The 25144-nt window shown below is 37.9% G+C and overlaps 1 protein-coding gene across 2 annotated transcripts in view; it reads right to left on the bottom strand.

Annotated features, from left to right (window-relative positions):
- Positions 1-269: 269 nt before the first annotated feature.
- Positions 270-25144, bottom strand: part of DISP1 (dispatched RND transporter family member 1) — an 85574-nt gene continuing 60699 nt past the window's right edge. Inside the window, exons 1-7 of one of the 2 annotated variants that reach the window (XM_062490455.1) lie at positions 23623-23748; positions 15923-15952; positions 12262-12385; positions 11188-11315; positions 10664-10761; positions 8467-8564; positions 270-3914 (exon numbers count right to left, since the gene is read on the bottom strand). In XM_062490455.1, coding sequence (XP_062346439.1) covers positions 270-3914; positions 8467-8564; positions 10664-10761; positions 11188-11315; positions 12262-12342 — 4050 coding nt within the window. In that variant the 5' untranslated portion in view covers positions 12343-12385; positions 15923-15952; positions 23623-23748. Of the gene's footprint in view, positions 3915-8466; positions 8565-10663; positions 10762-11187; positions 11316-12261; positions 12386-15922; positions 15953-23622; positions 23749-25144 lie in introns of those variants that run through there. The other variant, XM_062490454.1, reaches the window with a different exon arrangement.

Here is a 25144-nt window from a genome sequence, read left to right as displayed (position 1 = left end):
ATGCTTTATAAAGAGAAATCAAACACTAATGCCCTGGAACAAAATGAAGCACAATCCACCTTATGAGTTATAGCAAAAAAACATTCTGGACAACATCAGCTTTTACTACATGTAATGGCTTTATGAAATGTATAAATGTTATTGTTCTATAAAATACAATTTTAATTCCAAAAGGCAAATTATAATTAATATTTCTTCAGGATTTACCTTTCTAGTGCTTTAAACTTACTTTTAAAAGAAAGACGCAGGATTGCCAAATTGAAGGTTTATTATAGTGTTTTTATTAACAAACTTTCATTGGAAAGTTCTGGGCGCGTTAACATAGGAGGCACATTGGCTTCGATGTTTGGCATTTGACAGTCAACAGAATTGCACTTCACTGCGATTGCCTTGCCACAACAGCGTGAACTTTCATGGCAACCCTCGGAGCGAGCCTCTCTCCCTGATCTGGTCAGCAGGTGTTTTTTATCTTTTTGGTCAGCCTTCAAAACTCGGTCATTTTGCAAAGAATGCTGATCTATTTTGCTCTCAGCTTTTTTTTTCTGCTTTGACAGAGAGGCTTTCTTGCTTTCCACCCCATTTGCTTCTGTACCACCCTTTTCATCACACTTGTCTGTCTGCTGACAGAATCCCTTTTGGTTATTTGAGACGCTGTTCTCACATTCAGAGCAACATACTACTAGAGGTGCTGCATTTTGGCAGAGGAACTGTGAGGAGCTCATCACCTTTGGAACAGTTCTTAGGTTTTCCTCCAAGTTTTGATGAGCGTGTGTATCTGTCCTGTTTATTCTTTGATGTGCCTGGAACTGTTGCACGGACTGGAGGAAAAAATTTTTAGGCAGAGAGTTTTGTGTCATCGTTCTTTTGAGCCTTCCTTGAAGGCAGCTGCAATGGAGGACGTGCTGGACTGGATGCACGTAACCCTCGGCAGCTTGCTGTAAAGCATTTATAGGAGCTACAGAACTTTGGATCTGCACAGTCCCTGGGGAAGGAGAACACTGGTAGCAGAAGGTGTCACTTAACCGTTGACAGGAGTGCGGACTCCACTTCACTGCCACCTGCTTATATGCATCAGGACAGCTACACTGCCTGCTTTGAGAGAAAATCGGGCATATGGTGTGTTGGTCAATAGATGACGGCAGCACAGCTGAATTAGCAACATTTTGGATGCCTTTACTCACTTCACTATTATAGGCTGGATGCATAGGCACACACGAGTTTTGGGGCCTGCTGCTGAAGAGCTCTGAGCAGATATGAGTTTCTTCATACGTCACTTTCTCCGCAGGGTTACAGATTCTGGTTTGTGATGCCAGAGGTTCAAGCTCATAGTGCTCATGCTCCATTTCTGGCTTTTGACTTCTGGAGTCCAGCTGGTACTTGCTAACAGGATGTGACTTGTTTTGACTTCTGCCCCCTTGGGCTCCTGAAAAGGCCTGAGAGAAGGCATTACACCGCAGTTTTTTTGGTAGTGGGATCTGGCCACAGGTGCCCTGGGGCCCAAGGCATCGGCACATGCACTGGAAGAAAAAGGTTGCGAAAGCCCAACTAATGCACATTATAAGCATCATGAAAGTGCCAAGCTGAGTGTATGCCAACACTGTCGAGGGCATCATCATTGCCCCAGCTACAAATGTAGTCAAGGCAGCCATTGCAATAGCAGAACCCATACGGCTCAAAGAAAAAATTACTTTCCCCTCTCGGTCAGGGTCAGGGGCTAAGCGATAAGCCACTCCGTAATGAACAGCAAAGTCCACTGACAAGCCAACAGCCACCGAGATTGTGACAGATTCCAACACGTTCAGCTCCCACCCAAGAAGAACCAGAGAACCTACGGTGACAAAAATAGTTCCAGCTATTGAAACTATTGCATAAAGGCTTATGATTATGTTCCAAGTTGTAAGAAGCATTACACTAAATGCAACAGCAACTGAAAGGCCCATGGCAATCAGAGTACCATCAGAAAGACTGTCCTGAAGATCATAAAATTCAAGATTGCTCACAAACCAACCATTGCTAAGACCTTCAGGAGCAGAACTAAGCTCACTCGAAATCCATGAGTCCACCTCTTTGTAGAACTGATGCATTTTCTCATAAGCCAGTGTGAAGAGGTAGGTGCTTTGGAACTCCAACACCACCGCCCTGATGGTGTCATTAAGGTCAAAGCGAGGCCCTGGAGTTTTGCTATCTAAATGGTACCCTGTGCTTCTTTCTAGCTCCATTATAGCTCTTTTGATACATAATTCAAAAACTTCTTGCTTGTATGGAAAGCTCCAGTGGCTGCAGCAGGGGTAAAGAGATGGCTCATCACAGTCTTGATTTTCCATCCACTGCTTAAATGTTTCAATGAAGCAGCTTGTGAAGTCTTGTTCTTCTGTCTGATAAAAAAAAGTCTGATTTCTTAACTTCTGACAGAAACGCAAAATCCAAACCTGTGAAGCTGGGCTAGCGATATTAAAACTGGTATCCAGCTGCAGCTCTCCTTTGCTTTTAGGGTTTAAAGGGTCACCATTATCCTCAGGTGTGACACCCCAGATTACTGTAATTGGCATGTGGAGCTCTTCTCCGTGGTGGACACGTTCAAACATAAAAAGTTTTTTGTATTCTGCATCGTATCGTTCAAACGGGTGAGAAGACCTAAATACCTGAAACTCGGAGAGCTCCAGCGATGGCAGTTTCATCTTTGGATTCACACACACGATATATGCTCCACCAATTGTTAAGGCAAGGAACCAGAAAAGCCAAATATACCGAAATTTGATAACAATGCACGGCAAAACTTTCTCAAAAAATATCCTGGATGCTTCTGAGACTGCAAAAATAATCCTGTGGAACATTTGGCACAACACTGTCCAGCAGTTTTTGCTGTTGTATACCCTCTGCTGAGGTTTCTTAAAGCAACTGAAAATATTGAGAAGATATCGTTCATGTAATACGACTACAGCAGGCAGCCATGTAACCATCAAAACATAATTCACCAGAATGGCAGTGCCAGCATAAACACCAAAACACCTGATTGCTGTGATATTGCTGACATAATTAGCATAGAAGGCAGCAGCGGTTGTAAAACTCGTGACAAACATGGAAAGAGCAGCGTGTTGCAATGTGATGCTCACTGTCTCAGAGGTTCCAGCATGAGGTTTATCAAACTTTGTGTAGTTCCAAACATCACATAAGACAAAAGCATCATCTGCTCCAATCCCAACAAGGATAATCAGTGCTGTGAGATTCATGAACGGAAAGAACTCAAAATTAAATACTACCCGATAGAGAAAATAAGAAATTATCAAGGAACTAATTATTGCAAACATAGTCATCAGCGTGATAAACATGGACTTGGTGTACACACACATAACTAACAGAACAATTACAATGGCTATGGCAGGATACACAGTATCCATCAACAGGTAATCTTGAAACAACCTATGTTTTATTCCAAATTCAATCCCTGTGACGGTTGTTACACCATCTGAAGCATTCCAGTTCTCAAAGTTATCTAGGTAAATACTCATCATGCTTTCCCCTTTCTCGGTCGGAGAGAAGAGCATGCTGTATTTTAAAGCTGGTAAGACATAGTCAGCTGTCTTTGGGCTTAGGAAATCCTTGTCCACTAGGTAGTGAAGGATCTGGTAAACAGCATTGTACTTGGTACATTTGCGAGGCACGTTAGTACACTTGAGTTGGTCCTTCCTTTTGGCATTCATGTCCCAGCAGTCCGGCCCCAGGGTCCCGTTGTAGTAGTATTTGGCACAAGTGCGAAGTAGCTTTAGGGTGTGAGACACGTCCCGTTCGACAATTTTCTGACACGATGACCTGTTGTTCAGAATAGCAATATAGTTGCCCAGTGTCCAGCTGGGACAGCATGAAGCAGCAGTGGCTCTCTGGCAGAGATCACCAAACTGGGAATGGGATCTGATCTGTACAAAGACAAGACAGGGAGAAAAATCCAATTAAAAGTAACAGTAACCAAAAAAAAACACCCCAAGGAACAACTTTAAATTATGAAAATTCAGTTTACGGTGCTTTGGCACTACCATTTTAAATTCTTATGTCCACACACACTGCTTTTGATCAGCATGCTCTTACATGCTGCAGACTAAACCAGCCAGTACACAGACTTGTCACAGTGGCACAGAATTGCCAGAAGCGTTAAGAGCATTATTTGAAGACCCACTGAGGTGTTTTGCTTCTTTGCAGACTGAGGACTGTTAACTCTCTTCTATTATGCTACACTCCTGAGAATAAACAATCAGACATACATCAGTTTAATTCTGCTTGGAATCATATCCTGAAGTTCCTAGGAGATGCAAGGACTTAACCATCCTGAAAGGCAGGATGTGACAGCTTTACCATAACTTCCATCACCTGATCTCTCTTCTACAACCCTAATTTTATGAGTCTCTTTTAGCTCTTGTACAGCTGGCAGGCACCATCCCCAAACAGCTCTGCCTGCCACCCAGGCACTGCATGTCCCTAAGTCATACAGGATTTCCAAAGCACAAACACAAGGGAATTCCACTGTCCTGAAGCAGCCCAAAATAACAGGTCATGCCTCTGAACACTGCACCCACGGTGCACGGCACATTCTGACTAAAGATTCTCCTGAACTAAATGAGTCTTGATCCCTTATGGGGTATTTTTGTTTCACTTCTAGAATATTCCAGATTTAGCTGAAGACAGTAAGAGCATGACTTAGCTAAATCACCACAAGACACTTCTATGCAAACTGAAGGTAACTGTAAACCAGAAGTGAAACTCTTAAGTAACAAGGTTAGATCAGGGAAATTTTCACAAGCTGAGAAAACTCAATCTTTGGAGAGCATGAGGAATAAAAGTCTCAAAAAACAGAGCTTCTGTTATATGTGACCAAGTAGAATTAATCCTTCTAATAGTTAAAATATATGTAAAAGTTCTGTTTTGATCAAGTTACATAGATGAACACATATTAATGTGGTCACATAAACAAGGCCATGTGCTTCAAATTTCACAGGAGTGTGCCCTGAAACAGTTGTCCATGTATACTTTAAATTTAGGTGATCTGAAAGAAACCACTTAGCCTCTTATTTCTTTTTTTTCTTCTTCTTTTTTCTTTTTTCAGCAAAATTGGACAGGTTTATTCTTAGCAATCCTCTGTAATGCAGACCAAAAGATACACCTGGGGATTCTTTCAGCAGTTATAAAAGCTTTAATATGGACCAAATTTTGTCAACCAGTTTCTGAACAATAACAAACTGGAATTCCAAAAAAACAGGATAATTCACATTTGATTGTTTCCAGATAAAAACACTCACACATGCAAACTCAGGAAAAACTGAACAACCTACTAAATAAAAGGAAGCACTGGAATAGCATATCTGTTTTTCATGGCACATTTCCAGGTTAGTCCTATGAGGACATAATAGGCAATCTGGGAGGAAAGGATTGTATTGTCTTCCCTATGTATTCAGGTTCAAGATGGGACAATGAGGTTTATATACGGTTCTTCTACACTTGCTGCAGGCCATAAATAATCACTGGCAAAATAACTGCTGCCATAGACAAAGTAACATGAGCTGGCAGCTGGAAATTAGAAAGTAGAATACAAAACTTAGCTCCTGATAGCTCATTAAAATACTAGGTAAAATGTTAATAGATTGTAGCGTTGGGCTTTGTTGGTGATCCAAAGAACTGGAAAGGTCATTCTGGTGTTTCCAGACCTGGTCTGCCACTGGCACCTCTCTAATTTACTTTGGAACAAGTAAGGCAATAAAACTGTGCAACCTGCATGCATCTGCGGGCAGATCTACCCAAATGGCTCTCTGCAGTGACAGAGAATCACAAATCCACTGCTTTGGGGAAGCAGGCTGAAGACATAATATACAGTCATTAAAGTTTATAAAACAACTGTTTACAGTTTATAGGGAAAACATTCTGCAATTAACAGGTGGGAAAAAACCCCCCCCTCTTCTTATCCAAGTAGTAAAAAACTTAGAACACCTCCTACAACTATTTTGTATATAAAGTTTCCATGAAGATTATAGAACTACCATATGCTGAACAGCTGCAGGGTAGAGCCCCTAAGTGTCAGTAAAACCTATAGTTAAAGTAGTTACAAGCAGATGGGAATACAATTAATACATAGAGGATATGCTGTTAGTTCTGTACTAAAGCCAGTACTAGTTGGTGCTGATATCCTACTTATCATCAGAAAAATATATGAATTCTAAGGTTTGCATTTCCACCAAGCAGTGCCTGGTTTTCCTGTCTTTGACTACAGAAAGCTTTACCACTCAGTTCAATAGAACTGTGGCCCTAAACAAGCATGAACTCAAAACTAAAAATAGCTACAGCCAGAAAAGTCTGTAAGACCAGAAGGTCATCGAAATCATGGATTTTTTTGTTATGGCTGCAGTGCAAGTCAGCAACCTCTCCCTCCCCAAGGACTGGCTGCCAGCAGAACTTAGCATTCAGGACACAGCACAGCACTTTGTGAGCTCTAAGAAGTGCTAAAAGTACTTAAAAACTGCTAGAAAGTGTTAAAATAATTTAAAATGTTACTTATAAGTAACAAGCATTTAAAAAAGAAACTATGAAAAAACTTCATGGCTTTCTTAGCCCTGAGTATCTAATTTTTATAATAAATGTACATGCACAGACTCGCAATAATAGCAAAACCAAACCACATTAATTTGTTTTCTGTACTAACTAGCTAAAAATCAATGCTGCCACACCATGATGCACTGTTGTTCTACTCAGCTGACGTGTTAAATTACTTTATTTCTAAGTAGTTTACAAATAAAGATCTACAAAAACATTATTTAAAAATTATTATTTATTAATATCCACACAACTGTGGGTGTAGATGATGCAGCAAACATTTCATTTTCTGACGTGTTCCTAATTCAAAGGAAGAGCTGTTTTTATGGGGCTTGTTTGTTGTAGTAAAGTAGTTTCATCCTTCCCTCAGAAAGTACAGCAGTATTTGATATCATACATTATTATCAAGGTGAGCAGATGGGGAGGAACAAAAGAAAAAACTCTCAGGAGCAATGCAACCATTACAGAGATACTCTTCAGAGGTAATTAACTGTCTTCTGTAAAACAGAATGATGTTTTTTAATTCAGACTTCACTGCTTTGCAATGATATGCGCTACCTGGGATTTACCTGCCTCAGCTGCCTGTGGGATTGAATTTCTACAGTTAAATGCACAGATTAGCATCTCCTCCCTCAGTCTCAATTTCTACCCTTGTTAAAGGTTATTCTGCCCTGGTGATATGACTCCTCCCTAGATCAGCTCATTCAAAACTGAGCTGGGCTGCTTTAGATCCTGTACTCTGCTCACCTGGCTCGTTCCGATGGCAAGAGATAAGGGCTAAAACCACATGAGCACTCCTGTCAGTGCAATCATCTCTGATGGGGAAATACAGAACATTTCGAGAGTGTGTGAGGACAAAACCCACTTCCACCAAGGGAGGCCAACCAGGACAAAATGCTGGTCAGCAGACTGCCAAGGGAGACTCATTATACAATGCTCTGCTACAGCTCAACATTTTAAGCCAGCAAATGATGGCTGTTGTAGAGAAAGCAGTTTGGGAATTTGCTAAATTAATACAGCTGTCTAATAGGCAACGACCAATCCAATAATGAAAATATTTCTCATTAAATAAATGAGAAATATGAATTAAGCTGTCTATGAATATTTTTAGAGAAGAGCAAAATGGAAATAATTTGTACAGTATTAACAGATGAAAAACACATTGCTTCATTTCCATGCAAAATTGCTTCATTTCCATTCCATTCATTTCCATTTTCATCAGTACGTGAACCAAAAGTTCATGTTTACTCAGAGGTTCAAAGGAGTTTGCTCCAGCAAGTGACAAGTTTTATTTTACTGTGATTTTTATTTTACAAGTAACTTGATTTAATGATAAAGTTTAAAGAGAAAATTAGTATTACTCTTCAATTATCATTATCAACATCTAATTAACTGGGCTGCATTTCTAGTTATTTTACCTAAGTTCCTTTGTTGTCCGTTGGACAACCTATTGTAAACTAACAAAAAAAAAAATTGAGTGATCCACTGTATGCCAGAGAAAACTGCATATACTATGAGATTATAGTTAGTTCACCTGGAGGTAAAAACACAAGAAAAAGCAATTATTTGCTGGGACCCAAGAACAAAAATCCATGGAATAATATTCTATGAGGAAATACACAGTAAAAGTTTAGACTGTCCTTTCCTGAAGAAACCCTCTTCTAACCCATTCTGGATGCTATTAGTAGAAAACTCAAAGAAATTCCCCAATATAGAACCTGATCTACAAATTGAAAGCAGTTTTTAACTACATGTACATGCTGACTGACCATTTGACAGGAGGTGAACCACATAAAGTCCTCTCATATGCTACTAGATGGCAGTGGGCAGCAAAACAAAGTTCCAAATGCATGCTCTGTACCTGCAAGTGAAACAAATGCCATAGTGACTTACCCTCAAGTTGTCTACATTGCACATTGACTTAATTGCATTCAAATTCCATAAATTCTCTCCTTCTGTTGATGTAAACACCACTCGTGAATAGCGATCACCTGAAATTACAGAAGGGGGTTTTTCACTGATTGTTTGGGTGGACCCAGTATCAAAGGCTGGGGCAAAATCCCACCACTCAAATGACACATGTGAAATCTTTGTAGAGTCATGGGAATTCACCTCCTTTTCAAGATGAGCTGTTTATCTGTAAGAATCACTCCACATGAAAGTTTCCATTTCCTTAAAGTGCTTATAGTAAATATGGCATCTTCAATACCACATAACACTCAGAAGCTCTACAAACCTTCTATTCAAGCAAACTATCTTCTGAAATATGACAAACAAATAAAAATCAAAAGATCTAATCAGCAAACTATGAAATTCTTGGCACAGCATAATGGCAGTATGCTGATAATAGTAATCAAAGGCTGATTTACTAAGTCATTTGGGAATATAAATAATAATTATAAAGCTGTTTCCACAAGAATGTTTTTGCCTTAGAAGCAAATGACTGCAGTGGAAATTGTGATATCCTTGAGGCGATTTTCAAGAATTCCACAGTTTAGACATACAGAGCTTAAATTAAATTGCATTTATCAGAAGACAGATTTAGGAAAGGAAATAATTACTTAGTGGCAGTGAGATCTGTCTGCAGAGCTCACAGGGGAAACAAATATACAAATGCAAATATACAGTACTGCCTAAGACAGTATGATACTTTGGGTTAAGAAACATCATCACATTAATTAAGATATTCCAAAAACCCAAAAGGCTGCATTTTCCCCGCTGCTGTGAAGCTGCAGAACTTTTGCCTTCCATAAGGCTGCAATGAAAAGACTCAGGGGCAGTGCTTCAAGATCTCCAGCCATGCTTTAGGATCAAGGGAACTGAAATCTGGAGGTCCTTGAGCAGACAAAGAAAGATACCAGGAATGACAAAAGTGGGTCAAGAGGAAGTAAGCTGTTTTCTTTACATAATGGACTGGCAAATTTTCCCATAGACACACAATTCCTTCATGATTGTCAGAACTGAGACTACACAGACACAGCAAAGGAAAGGAGAGTGAGACTGTGCAGAACAGCAGCCTGCATAAGAGGAGTTAATTCTGCTTCAAGTTAATGCTCAGCAGAGTACCAAGTACATTTCCTCTCCTTTACTCATGATATTCTCAGTCTAATTTGGTTTTGTTCACAGGAGCAGAAACGATGACCTTGCTCCCATCATCTCACTTAGATATAAGACCATACTATAATTGAAAAAAAACAAAAAAGAATAAAAATCTATTCTTCATGCCGGTTTTCCCAGGTCATTGCTCTCTTAGACCAAGTAATCTAAACAAATAATTTCACAATTGTGTTTTTCTCCTCTGTTATCAGTCCTCACATGTGGAAGTAGCCACAAAGGAGCTCAAGTCCTTCTATGAATAGAGGCAAGATCTACATCTCTCTGCCAGAACAGGACTTATCAAAGTTCTGCAGTGTGCCTTGCAAAAAGTCAAAAGACTTTGTTTTTTTTGTCCCCTAGTTTAATTTAGCTTCATAAGCCTACCGTGCTTTAAGGTAGGGACATTTTATTTCTGTTTCTTTGAGGGGGACATTTTCTTTGTTGGTTTTTTTGGTGTGTCTTTTTTTTTTTTTTCCATAAACAAACCCTGACATTCTGTACAAAATGTAACTGTGGATAAAGTTGTATTCCTTTAGGATATATACAGGAAAAATATTTTGATATAGGTTTTTTAGAATTAAGTTAATGGCACAGACAAAACACAACTTCTTCCCAAGTGTGAAGTAGCAACTACATCTCAAACCACACACAAAACACTGATTTTACAATGTTCAGTACTACCAAGAACTATTAAAATTCCTTACAGCAAATGGACACACTTAAAAGGAAGCACTTCAAGTAAATACAGTTTATTCTGAGAAAGAGCCAATAGAATAGAACCAATAAGGCAAATCTTTAAATAATTTTGAGAGTGACTTTGAAACATTTCAGCCCAATTTTATCAGGATTTCTGCATGGAGAAAAGTGGTGCTTATCGTGTGTATATATTAAGTAAAAAATATCTTCCTAATACGTCATACAATATACAGAAGAGTTCAGAAAATTCTGAATTGTCAGAAGTTTTTAGCTTCCCTTGTATCATTTCTCCACTTACTTGGAATATCACAGAAAAAGGTATCCTTGTGGAAGTTCCAGTCTGCTTGCCTCTTCTCTCTTTCATAGTGATCATCTGACCATCTGTCATCTTGATGACTAAACCAGAACAAAGAGTTTTACTTTACCTCATCGAAGAAATTATTAAAAGAAGCACCATCCAAACAAGTCACACAGCTTAACAGCTTTCACATGAGAAAACATATTTTTACCTATGTGATTTTGGTATACAAAAACTGAACCAGTAATTTAGTTTTTTCTTTAAATTAAGAGACTTCAAATGAAAGGATATTGAGTCCAGTACTGAAAATATCCATTGAGTAAAGTAAAATGATACATTTTTTTGAAAAGCTTGTAATGGAAAATATCTAGCCTGATATGAAAGGCCTTATTAGAATATTAGATTCCATATTTATGGCAATCAGTGGCAGTATATAAACTTCAGAGAGCACTGGTGAAAGCACGATGTACATACAAAACCACCAATAAAACAGAACAAAACACATTTTTACTATAAAACCTTACCTTTTAGCTTGCTCATCTGCATATTTGAAAGGATAGTTTGCAAGTGTTGCTTTGTACCCTGTGTTTTTCACCATATTGTTCCATGTGACCAATCTCTGTCCTATAGCTGTCCCTCTGGGTTCAAAACCCTAAGGGGAGAGAAGCACAAAATTCCATTAATGCTTTTCATTCCTCAGCTCAAACGGGAGAGTGGCAACACGATTGAAGTGATGGATAGTTTTCATTATGAGGCATAATTACTCCAGGCATCTACTTTTAGAGGCAAAATGCTTTATGACAAGTCAGACAAAATAATGAGTGACTGTAGAGAGTGACAAGGGATTAAGAATTCTTGCACGTCCTACTGCTCTCCTTGAGAAGAGATGATGATTTAGCCCACCAAATGAAAACCAACACTTGGTTTTCAGAGAAAGGGCATCTACAATGTCCTGTTCTGTATCTCAATTATCACTCTTTCTGGATTATATATTATTAAAAACTGCCAAGTATTTCTTCTCTATTTCTCCAGGAATAAGTCAAATATTTAAATAAATTTGAAAGTGACTTTCAAACAGTTTTAACAACATAGCTGTTTTCAGGACATATCCATTACTTATGCATAGGTACAGATACACATACTATCCTATAAATACCAATAACTTAGAGGAACAGTTTATTTTTATTTGAGGATAATAATTAAATGCTGTATTTTCAATAAAAAAATCCTGAAAGGTACTCATGCTTAAGACAATTCATGAAAGTAAAAAATGAGTGCAACATTTAACAGAATCTGATAAAAAATACTTTTAGCCTTTCAATGTGATGGTTACTATTGCTCCCCAGAAGGCATTTAGAGTCCCCTCTCCTTCACCAGATCCTGGACTTCATCAGAGGGAATGGAAAGTAGTGGGTAACATTCTCTGATGGGAACTGCAGCTTTGTATTATCGTTTGCTGCTCTGATGTCAAGATTTAATACTGTATCAACTGCTGTACCTGCATTTGCTGTTTACTGGTTCCACTGGGAAAAAAAATGGCAAAAATAAAAAAAAAAAAAACACTTATTTGACAGTACAACTAATTGATAAGGGCTTACCAGCAGTGGATCAGAGAAATCTGGAAGATCTGGAACTAATATTCCCACGAGTGCACACACCACTATGAGCACAGTGCACATGCCCAGGACCACCACGGGCCAGTCGGCGATGAGCGCGGCGTAGCTGCGGGAGAGGAGCAGGGAGAGGTGCTACAGCAACCAAAGCTGCACACAGAACCAATCCATACTTCTCTAAAGAGCTCTGCAGATCACACCATTATCCTTCCCCAGGTTTCTGACAAAAAATGTAAGCTTATCTATGACTGCGAACCACTAGAAAAAGATGCTTTGTCAAAAACATCACTGCTTGAGGTTTTTTTAAATTTAAGCATTTTAAAGAAAAACATCCAAGAAAGAAAAAGATCTGCTTGAAAATAGAACCCAAAGAAAACATTTCCTCTATTTTAAAAATAGTAATTTAAAAATATTCAAAACCTACACACTCATGATCCATGAAATCTGTTGTAGTTCAAAGGCTGGCAACATGATAAAGTAACCAACATTCACTCTAGTCTTACAGCATAACATCCATCCCTGGATTTTAACACCTAGTTAATTCTAAATTTTATGAGTGCAAGAACTGTTATATGGAAACTTAACTCTCATTATTTTTATAAAACATTTTTTGTTTTTGTTAATTCAAGAGAAATGTTCATAAAATTAAGTGAAACCAAGAAATCTTAGTTTCTAAATGATTTTTCTTACAATAAAGACTTGAATTCATAGAGTTTATGTTTTAAAAGCAACACTGTCCAATACTGGGAGCAAAGAGAATACAGGAAGTCCCACAAAGGCATTAGAAAAGTAATTACTGGCTATGAAACTTCTATATGAATGGTCTCTGTACACATTAAGTATTGATCAAGAAGATCTCCACTCTTATTTCCTCCTCAACTTACAAGCAGCATAACATCAAAGTTTATAGCAGAGCTGCTTTACTTATTTCTACTGTCTTAAAAGATTATGGCTCTTTTTCAGTTTTAAGAGCAACTTGCTAATTAATCACAATACAATAATCAGCTCGACCGAACATTTCTGTCCTGCTGCTAAGAAGGGAGGGACTGTCCATCTCCCCACTCCAGCAGTGGGCTCCCAGTGTTCTGACTGCAAAATCAATGGCAAGAGCAAGATTATTCCTGTTTTTCCTTACCATGTGGAAATAGGCAGCTCTAGGGCTCTAAGTGAGCTTTGAGAAGCAAGGAAATCCAAAGCACTGGGTGTTTCTCCATTTCCCATTAGGTAAACATGGAATAATTCTGACACGCTCACACAAGAGGTTAATTAGCAAAAGCTTGAAAAGCTATCTAGAGGCAAAGTTTTCATTAAAGTCAATCACAAAGGGGCAGCTTGCCAAATGAACAATTGTACAAAGAAGTGAAGGGAAGTAAATGACCTAATAGAATTTTCCTATTTACAGGACTAAATGTTTTTCTAAACACCAAGCAAGGCAAACTAGCCATTACAGACATTTGCTCTGAAGTTATAAGAGTTATACCCAAAATATTTCTTTTCCTATTCATCATGAGTGCCAGATTTACCACTTTGACATGTTGTCTCTATAGTTCCATTCTCAGCTGAGCACTCTTAAATTGGGTAAATTCCTTCAGCTGTAAAAGAAACTCTGTCCTAAGTGTTTAATGTGATAATAAGCCACATACAGAAAACAGTGAAGTGCTTGTTTACACCTGTAAAATTCTCTTGTTTCTTTTACCACACACTGAAATTCAGGTAAGTAAAGCTGACCTGGACTGACAGAAGGACTGACCACTCTATTTTTAAATTTTAAGCATTATTTAGTGCTGCTGAGGGCTCTAGCTCCAACCAAGTTGCCTAAAACCAGCCTCAACTCCAACCCACTGTATATGGCTAAGGAGATGGCAGGGTCTTTTATTTTTTTATCCATTAAAAAGCTATAACATGAGTTTAGTTAGTTTTTTTTTTCTCTATGAGGAGGAAGCTACCACCCTGACATATTGGGCATAAACAACTACTTGCCTGAAAATGCTTGAGTCCAAGGGGAAAATGCTTAATTCAATTTCTCAGTGGAGGAATCACATTCAGAAAGGACATCCTTAGTGCTAAGCACATCCTTTAGTACTCTTCTAAATCCAGATAAAAGCTCCCACTTTTGGATGGCTAATTAGAACTATTTTTTGGTTGTGCAATGACCTAGACATATAGCCACACTTACACTGTCTTGGTTTTTTTTTTTCATCCAAAAGATTCCAGCACTGAATGAACTCACATAAGTTTAACACTGAGTGAAATATCACTTTTTATGACATTTGCCCTGTTTTCAGTCTGTTAGAATGGTACTAATTTTAGCTAGCTATGTACCGTTAAAATGCATACAGCTTTCATTAATTTATTTCCTCCTGATGTTTTTCACACACCTAAAACGATTTGGTTTTAGTTGTTTTTTGTTTTGTTTTGTTTTGTTTTAATTCATGCTTTAAGTAATTCAAAATGCTTAGGAGATACAGTAATTCAACCTATATTTAGTGACACTAAAAGCACCACTGTTATCTAGCAATTTGTCAAAAGGTGATCCAAGACCTCAGATGTTTTCTTCAAAAGGAGAAGGTAAAAATGAGAATGTTTAGGTTCTTTTCCTATTTTAAGCATAATATGTGGCTAGTGACAAACTTCAATTCGGCTCCTGTATACACAGAAGCCCTCTGGTTCAACCACTTCTCAGGCTCATGTAGAGACAGAAATGCACCATATATAGTTTCTGTATTGTAAAAAGGTCACTATGCACAACAGATATTTGTGCAACCTAAATCATATCAACACAGATTTCTGTAACTCAAAACAGATAGCTAACAAACAGGCCTGCTCTCTACTGAAAGCAAATCCTAAGGATGGATTGTGTTTTTAATGTATTTTCACTTGAGATGGTTTCTTGTTGCCATTCTGATGCACTGACAGTTTTAGATACAATGCTCTGCTATTTTCTCTGACCCAGCCATGCTACAGAGCCTATACAACCCAAACCCAGTGTTCTAGACTGCATGGAATTTTAGGAAAAATTAAAACTTCTATTATAAAATTTTCTAAACTTGTCTGTCAGGTTTGTTTATCACTACTGATGATACAACCAAGCCACTTCTCAGGGCAACCCTTAATCAAAAAAACGTACTGAAGCATGGTGTAGTCAGGCATAGATTTTAATAAAAATGCCCTAAAATAGCTGAAAACAAGAAACATTGAAATCTGCATAGGTTTTTAAATTCTGGCCTAATATTAATGAGGAGACTGCTTTTCTGTCTGTAAATAGAGCCTGAGTTTGGATATCCTGCATGTTCTATCCCCTTCCTGCTCCCCCCTGATTTGCAGATGTGTTATTAGGGATGTTAAAGAACTTGGCCCTGGCTCTTTGTTTCAGTGTTTATTTAGGGACACATTGCAGATCAATTCTTCTAAATGTTCTTTGACCTTGCTGATAGTATCTACCTACCTGGTTTCCCACGGCAGTTGCAGAAGTTTACTATCCACTGCCTAAAGAAATACTTTTAAAATCTGATTTAATTTGAATGTTTATTATTTCCTTTGAATATTCCTTATTCTTGCTTTGCATGGAGAATATCAGCTTTGCCATCACCTCATCTACGACCTTTAGAATTCCACAAACCTCAGCTACGACAGCACTGAATCTTACCTTTTTGGTAACTTGAATGGTCTGGTTGGTCTGAAACAAGAGAAAAAAGTGAGTAATTGAGAATGCATGAAATATGCATGCACACACCAATTTGTTTCATTATTCTCATACAAGTGTAAGCAAATAAATTATAAAAATCAGATATTTTAGGATGTGAATTATTTTGAAAGGCCCACAATCATATTCAATTGAGTCTTTGCAAACAAGTAGTTCAGAGAATAATTACAGCTACAGACAGCTGGGCTTTCAAAAGTGGAATTTTATACAGCTGATTTTTGGAATTACTATTCCAGAGGCTTTTCCAGTGTTCAGCAAGAGACCAAATAAACTAATATGATGAAAATTCAATACTATTGAAAATCATGATAAAGTTTGCATATGATGGAAACAGAGACCCCCAACACCATGTTCTGAATGTAATTCACAAAATTTCACAGCTGTCCTTTGTAATTCCATCACAAGAAATTATTTTGACCATAAATTCTGTCTTGCCATAATACAGGTACTAGAATGTCGTAGGATACCTCTATGAAATATTTTTATGCAAGTTTTTGTTACTTCTTAAGGATCTAATATAAAGTACATTATTTTGAGGAGGAGATAGCAAACCCAAACGAAAATTATTCTTCTCTAATACTGTTCAGTTCAATTTCTTAGCTACTGGCCCAGTAATATTCACATAAATTTCACTTAAAAAAAACCTTCATGAAGAATCTGCAAGTAATTTCAAGAATGTGATAGAAAATCACTCTGATGTTGTGACCATACAACGGCTTCAGTTAAGTTATGGATCTGTTTTTCCACCAAGGACACATTTAATATTGCTTCTTTTAAAAAGTATGGGAAGCACTGAGTTAAGAAGCAGGCACTTGCATAAAATCGATCACTTAGTAGCATCACACGCCAAAAGCACAGATTTGCAAGCTGTCACACACAGATAACCAGTTTAAACCTCAGACTCATCTGAGATTTTCAGAAAAACTTAATCCACTCCACAGAAATGAAATTTACTGCTCTTCAAAGTAGAAACAGCTGTTTACTACTACACAGTAGTAAGACTTGCTCCTTTCAGCCACGAGGAAGTTGGAGAAAAGCAGAACAACCAATCTGCAGTTACAGAGTAACTCAAGGAAAGGTATAGACAAAGATTCTCTGTTGAATGCAGCCACAAAAGATTATATTTATGAAGTGACCACCAACCTTCAGATTAGGTGCACAGATCTGACTTCCAGAGGTACTGAACCCTACTGAATACCTACCTATCCTACTGGTACTTACTGAATACCCAGTTTTCCAACTGATGCAAAAAAATCCTGGTAGCACTACAACAGACTCGCCAGCAGCCAAAATGTAGAGAAACCCAATTGAACTGAGTTCTGAAATGACTTTGAACTGTCAATTCCCTGAGGCTGAAAGGAAGTTTGCGCCAAGCTTGGGGGACTGCTTGTCTGATCGACAGCCTCAACCACAAAACCAACTTTTCCCAACTCAGGCTACACTGGAGGATCAGAAACCCAGTACTGAAGTCAAAACTCTCTCAACTTGAATCTGAAGTGAGCAGTAACAGGACTCTGGATGAAGAGAATTGCTTAAACAGACAGACCCTTTCATGAACTTGCACCAAGGCAGAGCAAACACTGAATGTGCCTTCACGACTTCATGGAAAAGGAGGCAAAGCCACAGTGTTGGCAATAACAATTTTTTTAACTGCAGCATAGACTCCTGGGTTTACAGATGAGAGAAAAAACATAAACACACATATTTACTGTTAGTAAGTTGATTCAAACATGAATTCCTAGCTTTCATTTGTAAAGATCTGAACTTCCACATACATTCAGTCACTTATTTTTGGCTGTGCCATAATGGGCTCTGCCATGAGTAATAGTATCAGACAATGCTTTGGCACGGGCAGACCCACCCAACGACAATGATGAGTACAGGCTTTGTATTCATGCTGACTTGTATAAAGGTTTCTATGGCAATTCCAGTTTATATTAGCAGATAAAATTGTTTTCTCCTGCATGGGGGCTACTTTAAAATTAAATTTGCCTAATCTGGTTTACACAAGGTAGGTAAAAATACCAACACAATCATTCCTCATCCTCCCCCTGTCCCATCAAAACCAAACTACATTTCCCTCTGTTTCCTCCACCTGCAAAATATATTCAGTGCTGAACAAATGATGATGATTAAGTTCTTCAAAGTTAGGGAGGGTTAAAGGTCACACCTGCTATCAAACTGCTTTGTTTTGAAAAGCATGCATTGAAAAAACCTGAGTACACCCAGGCTTAAATTCCAGCAGTGTAACCAATCCCTTGCAGCTGTTGTGATGACTCTATTATATTGGTCAATATAAAGTTATCCCTGAAAACTATGCCCCAAAATTCTTTAGTTATGCTCTGAAATACAGAAATGCATGGCAAAACCAGATCTTTCCCACTTAATTAATTTTGCTGTATCTAATTTTTGAAGTATTATACTTCCAATGATCCAGTTTAAATATCACCATCAGCCTCAAAAAAAGCCAAAAAAAACCCAACCCTGTGGACAAAAGAGTCCTCATCAGTTTTCATGAGAAAGAAATGGTGAATTACACTCTTTTGCTGGGACAAAAGCCAAGTTGATCTGTGTATTAAATTACCTTTGTACTTAGTTCTCACAAATCTGATAGCAGAAAGTGACAATCACAGTTGTTTGTGACAAAACCAGCACAACCAAGTTACTGCACAAACTGCAGTCACTGATTACAACTGAATAAACACCTTGCTCCAAGAGGGGAAAAGGAAAAGAGGAAGAAAAGCACAGGCTCTGTTCCAGCACCATTTACTGTGAGCGTCAGCCCCTGCTCAACACGTGTTTTGCTTCATTTTGTCCTTTCCTAGTGGCAAGTTTTGTCTGAACATCACACAATTAAGAAATACATAAAGAAAATATAAATAGATTGGTTAAAACCCACAGATGTTTCTCAGTATGAAACATATTATGGATAACCAGCATCCTTCTTTGCAAACACGCTGAAAAGGAGGAATGGTGTCTTTAAAAAGGGTTGCTGTAATACCAGCAAGTTCACTCAAGGAAATAACTGAGTATCAGGAGGACTGATCAGCTTTGGACTGGACTACTACAGCTCTATTTAGTCACCTTTCCAGTCTAAATAAGCACTTAACTTCAGTGCTTCTACCGGTATTTTGAACAGTGAGGTAGTAGAAAACATTTGTTCCTTTGTGTACAAACCTACTTGAATAGGGGCAGTTCACAGGTATAAAAATGTGATTGCTTTACGTATTTTTCAAGCTGAGAAAGACAATGACCAATGCTTGAGCTTCCTGGAGGGGAAAACACTGTGTAACATGGCAGCATCCTGACTTTGGGCTCCCAGGGAAGCCAAAGCCTCCTTCAGATTACAGCACTGAATGAGTTTTCTCATGGAAGTGAATAGGGTATATCAGAGAGGGAATTTGGTCCTCATTTGAAGCATCACACTGGAAAACAAGCTTTTGGAAATCCTATGTATTATTAAATCTGGTTCATAGCCTTTATGTCACCTGAACATCACACTGCACAAAGCAATGTTAAAAAAACGTGTTCCTCAGCATGGGACTTAATAATAACACTATGGTTGATAGACTTCATCTGCAGTGTGTTTCATTCATCTAATGCATTTCAGGGAAACACAAACCTGAATGTGTCAAAGGACAATAAAAGTATCTAGATATTCCAAGACATTCTTTTTCAGGCTTTCTTCACAAACCTCAGTTGTGAGAAAGTATCAATGTGAGCAACTCCTTGGCCTCACACCCCAAGGCATCAATGCTCCCTGCTTCCTCAGTGGTGCAAGAAATCCTGCAGAATGCAGCCATGAAATAGAAAATTAGGGAAACAGGCTGTGTTTTGAAGCATACTTTGAAGAGTTTTCTAGCTGTTGTGAAGCACCCATCATTTCAAAAAAGTGTTAAAAAGGCAGCTGTTAATAACCTAGGAGGTTGAAAGAGATATTAATATGATTTTAAATAGGAACATTCCCACTTACACTGACAGTAATGTCAGTTGGGGTTTTTGTGAGTCAGTTAAAATGCATCAACACATTCCAAATCATATCTTTGCACTCCCTTATTCAAACACTACCTTCCTAAACTTCCAGTTACAATTCTGGATATAGCCCTGTCTAAACATTTGATTTCTGATTTATATCATTCCACTTAGCTGCAATTAATTTCTATTTCACCATGTGCAGATCTAGAGACTGGAACTTGGAAATAGAAGGGCTTTTCTTTTTTCCCTTGGAGGAACAACAAGCCATTTTTTCCCTTGGAGGAACAACAAGCCATTTAGACTTTAAGCTGAAATTAATGCCTACCAGACTGACATGGGGCAGCACAAAGGCACTGCCTGCAATTGTTGTGCCCTGTTTTTAGGTGTAAGAAAACAACAAACAGCTTCGTATAAAACTGAAACTATCAGTGTGGGTGCTTCTCCTCTGCTTCATTCCTGGGAGACAGGAGTTAAGGGAAGCAAAAGCTTAAGTGATATTTATCATAAAGGATTTACACAGTATAGAATCACAGAATATCCTGAGATGGAAGGAACCCATCAGGATCACTCAAGTCCAACTCCTGGCCCTGCACAGGACAACAGATTCATTTTGCACTCTTGCTTTTCACTTAAAGATTCACTGGAGTCAAAAAAAGGTAAGTTGCAATAAATAGCTGTATTTACTGAAAAAAAAAAAAAAGAAAAAAAAAAAAAGACTCTCCTGTCTAAGGATTATGAGGTGTTTAACCTCAATGCTTTACTTTGCCAGAGGGAAACTATTCCCTTTGTTGGTAGATCTGGTTACCAGAAGTGATAAAACATAGCTTTTTGTCATTATTATGCTCCTGGATAAGCTAAATCCCTGCAGGGTAGAATGAGATATGCATCATATTGTACATTCTCCATGAGAACACACAATACAAAATAAATCCCTGCACAGGAAGAAAATCCTCATGTTTTCAGAATGTCATTGACCCAAGAGAACAATCTGAATTGCTCCTAAATATTAAGCTAGTTTTTGCTGTTATATCAGATATAACACCTATGTGCTTTATCATTTTAACAGCCACTCAAACAACAAATCCCACATATTAAGTTGCCAAAAAAGTTTTTATAAGCCTCACAATTTAATTATTTAGGTATAATTAGCAGTTTTTCATTATTTTAATCATGAACTCTATCTAGATGTTTTTTAAACATGCAGTGTTCATTCTATTTGTCTGCACTTAGCTTTACTTGTTTACATCTCCAAGGAGCAGGACAACCCACAGCAAAATGATGTAAAGGAGATAGAGAATTCACTTTTCTGGTAAGCTGCTTTTTAAAGGTTTTATTAAAACCAAGAAGAATGCAAGTAATTTCCATGGGTTTTATCCCCACATAAAATATCTATGAATAATCCAAAAGGATTTTATATTTTTTTAATGTCTATATTATCGGGGTGAAATTATCTGAAACTAACTGCTATTTCATCCCATTAAAATATGGGAAATGTCAATATTGCAGCTTTTCTTAATGTTGTACATATGATTGTTCTTTTGCTTAAAATTAAGCAAAATGCAACTTAGCACACCAAAAACTGATACACTATTTGGCAACTGTATTACAGACATCAATGCACATTTTTACAGTTGAGACATCACGTTTTACAAAAGTTCTTATCTACTTTTCCTGTGTTCCTACCTACCTCTTCAATTCCAACTGAGCATCTGCTCTATTTTCACAGCAAATAGGAGCAAAAAAGATTGCCTTTCTATGAGGAAAGCACTTGTAAGGAAGGTGTTAACAATAAAAGCATTGTCTGAGTGATTCTTGCTCTGCTTGATTTATATTTAGCATAAAAATGTAAGCTTTACTGAGCTACAGCATGCCCACTGGCTAAAGCCCCACAGAGTGGGGAAAACCCTATATACTTAACTAAGCCAGTATTTCACTCAATTCCTTTCTGCTATGAAATCAATATTAATCTTTATTAACCCACTCTGCAAAAGTAACAGGGAGTTTTGATGTCTCCCATGGACAAACTTCTGGCTCATACCAGAGTTACAACAGGGAAATACGATTCCATCAAGGCACCAGATAGGAAAAGGTCAGTGCAATCCTATTAACATCCTCAATGTACGTATTTTCATTTGGAAATTTAGTAGCAGTACTGTGAAGAATGTCCTAAGAAGATGGGTTGAGGACTTTGGACTTGTCTAATTTGGAGAAAAGGAAGCTGAGCTGTGACCTCATTGCTCTCTACAGCTTCTTGAGGCAGGGAAGTGAAGCAGTGATCTCTTCTCCCTGGGATCCAGTGCTGGGACATGCAGGGATGGCTTGAAGCTGAACCAGGGGATGTTTAGACTGGACATTTCTTTATCTAGAAGGTGGTCAAGCACCTGAGCAGACCTTCTCAGGAAGGTGTTGATGTCCCAGTTCTGTCAGTGCTCAGGAGGCCCTGGGACAATGCCCTTAACAAGATGCTTTAACTGGCTCAGCCCTGAATAGGTCAGCCAGTTGGGTCAGATGATCCCAGCAGGTCCCTTCCAACTGAAATAGTCTATTTTACTCTCACTCTGTATAACTCATTATAGGCTAACATTAAAGCTTGTATAAATTTTTAACATACAGGCGATGAGAAACTGATATTATTCTACTGCAATCATCTCCAGGGCCAGGGGGATTGTTGGGTTCACCCCCCCGCCCTTTTCCTCACTGCTCTATAGGAATGGTATCCATATATGAGCCTGGGATTTACTAACCAACTCTTCAGTTTAAGGTTCCTTAGAAACCCATTTGTCCAATACTGACTTCTAATGTCTTTCCTCTTTCATCTTCAACAACTGACTAAATATTATCAACCACTAGGAAAGCTGGCTCTTTTATAGCTTCTACTTGGTTCACTTGTCTTGAAAAGGAATTAAATCATCATCTCTGTAGGAAAATCTGAGAGCATATGAAGGAGCCAAGTCATACAGACCCTCCAAACAAGGAAAATTTCTTGTATTCTTCTTTCCCTGAACTTTTCTCCAAGGAGTGTAGCCACTTTTAAACACTGCTCCAAAACTGTCAATAAGAAGATTGCCATCAAGCACGCTTCAACTGGATTCTCCCTGCTTTAAATGGCAAAGTTTATACACAATTTAAAGTATACAGCTCTTAAAAAGGTTTAATTGAAGCTATATACATATTCCTTAAACTTTTAAAGCACTGAAGGCAGGACCACATAGAGCACTGCCTGGCAAATTAAACAAAAGTTCTGAACTATTAAAGAGAATAAAAAAAAAGTGTAGTAAAATACCACCATGAATCATTATTTGAAAAGAAGCCAACAGCTAATTTGGAGCAGACTAATATTATTTCAAGATCCTTCACAAGTCTAAAACCATTAGTCTTTTCTCTTTTCTTGGTAATTACAGTGAAATTAATAGATATGTTCTGGGATTTAAATGATGACTAGAGTAGTTTTCAACATTTTTACTGGCAAAAAGTCCCTTCCTTAGAAATATTTTATTTCAAGGTTGTTTTTATTACACTTCCCAGTTGAATGAAGCAATGCAAGGTCATGGCCACATCTTGTATTTCTCTGACAGACAGGAAATTAACATGACCCAAGGAATCACAACATACACAGAAGAAAAACCCCATCTCATGATACCAACAAGAATGAGAATGTCCAAGAGTACCTATTTTTATGATGGTATTTCTCCACACAGGCTGAAGTGCATGTTCTTATAGGCAGTAATGACTGACATTAAGCACATGGAAGTTTGGCTCAGGAGTGGGGAGACTTGGAGTATCATAAATCACACCTCAACTGGTTCATGCTTCAGTCTTCCTTCCTGTTTAGATATAAAACTTGGTGATTGTAAGTCACCAAGGGGTTCAGTTTTGCTGTCAGAAAACCTCCTTTGACCAGAGAGCTTTTCTAAAGGCAGACTAAAAGCACTTAAAATTTCTCCAAATTATTCATCTAACTATGGGGACAACCGACAGTTTTTCTCTTTCTGCATGTTTAATCTCTTACAGCAAATGAAAATACTGTTAAGATCTTTGTTCTAAATTTATTTAAGTATTTCTCTTCAGTGTTGAACTTCTGTTCCAATATCTGTGAATTTAGTAATTTAGAATGCCACAACTTTTAAGTGTTATAAAACAAATGTGTATTTAACACAATTAAGATATGTAAAAGGATTTAATATGTAACTGCACAAAGAAGTCTCTTTAGCTGTTGTTAGTGCTAATGAAAACTTGTACATATATAATGCAACGTTATTTTCTGGTTCTCCTGAAATGAAATTTGTTTTGTGCACTCAGTAACAAGTAAATGAAAAAAAGGAAATATTTACTGAACATTTAAGGTTTCCAGTTTTGTAGCAAATACCCCAAAAAAGCACTCTAGGATTAACAGACTATAAAACATTTAACATAATCAAAGCTGTTCAGCAAAATGTTTGAAAAAGTTCATGTGTCTGACAGAACAAACAAAACATCCTACAAACTGGAATTGTAACATAATAATTTCAAAGCAGGGTATCCCATTAACATGCTAGAAAATATGAGAGAAGTGGCAGAAATGATGCATATAAGCTTTTCCTCCAGTACATAAATCTATTTATGATTTTACTAGAAAATAACCAAAACACACCCTAATTTGCAAATAGTGAGGCTAAGCTATCTGAAATATCATCAGGATTTCTACCTGTAACTTCCCTTACCTCCACTGATCTGTCGGTGGTACCATCTCTATTTTGCATTGATAGTCCAGGCTTTGCATTTCTATTTTGCATTGATGGTCCAGAGATGAAGAGATTTCTTTATTCAGTAGAATCTCACTGCAATTTTTGCATAACGAAATCAATGCGGAATTGCTCAGGTACCCTCTGTATTTCCCTCTTGAACTGTGTTTGGGATTTTGTTTTGCTTTGCTGTTCAAGCACCACTGAACCAATTAAAAGCATGCACATCAATTACTATTCACTAGGAGATGAAGACAACACTGAAGTATCAGAGAGGAAGAACAAGTGATTTTGGAAGGAATTAGAGACAGAGACAATGATAGTAACTCATAAAGACCTTTCTAAAGGTGATGTTGATCATTCTGCACTTTCCCCCATGAGAAGGAAGACTCAAAACTTTTAAGTAGGAATTTGCAAATCTTTCAAAACCTATCTCTTAAAGAGTGATGACAGTCAGGTCATTGGCCAT

The sequence above is a fragment of the Cinclus cinclus genome, chromosome 3 (genome assembly GCF_963662255.1).
Source record: "Cinclus cinclus chromosome 3, bCinCin1.1, whole genome shotgun sequence".
NCBI lineage: Eukaryota > Metazoa > Chordata > Aves > Passeriformes > Cinclidae > Cinclus > Cinclus cinclus.
This window is presented reverse-complemented; position numbering and strand designations above follow the sequence as displayed.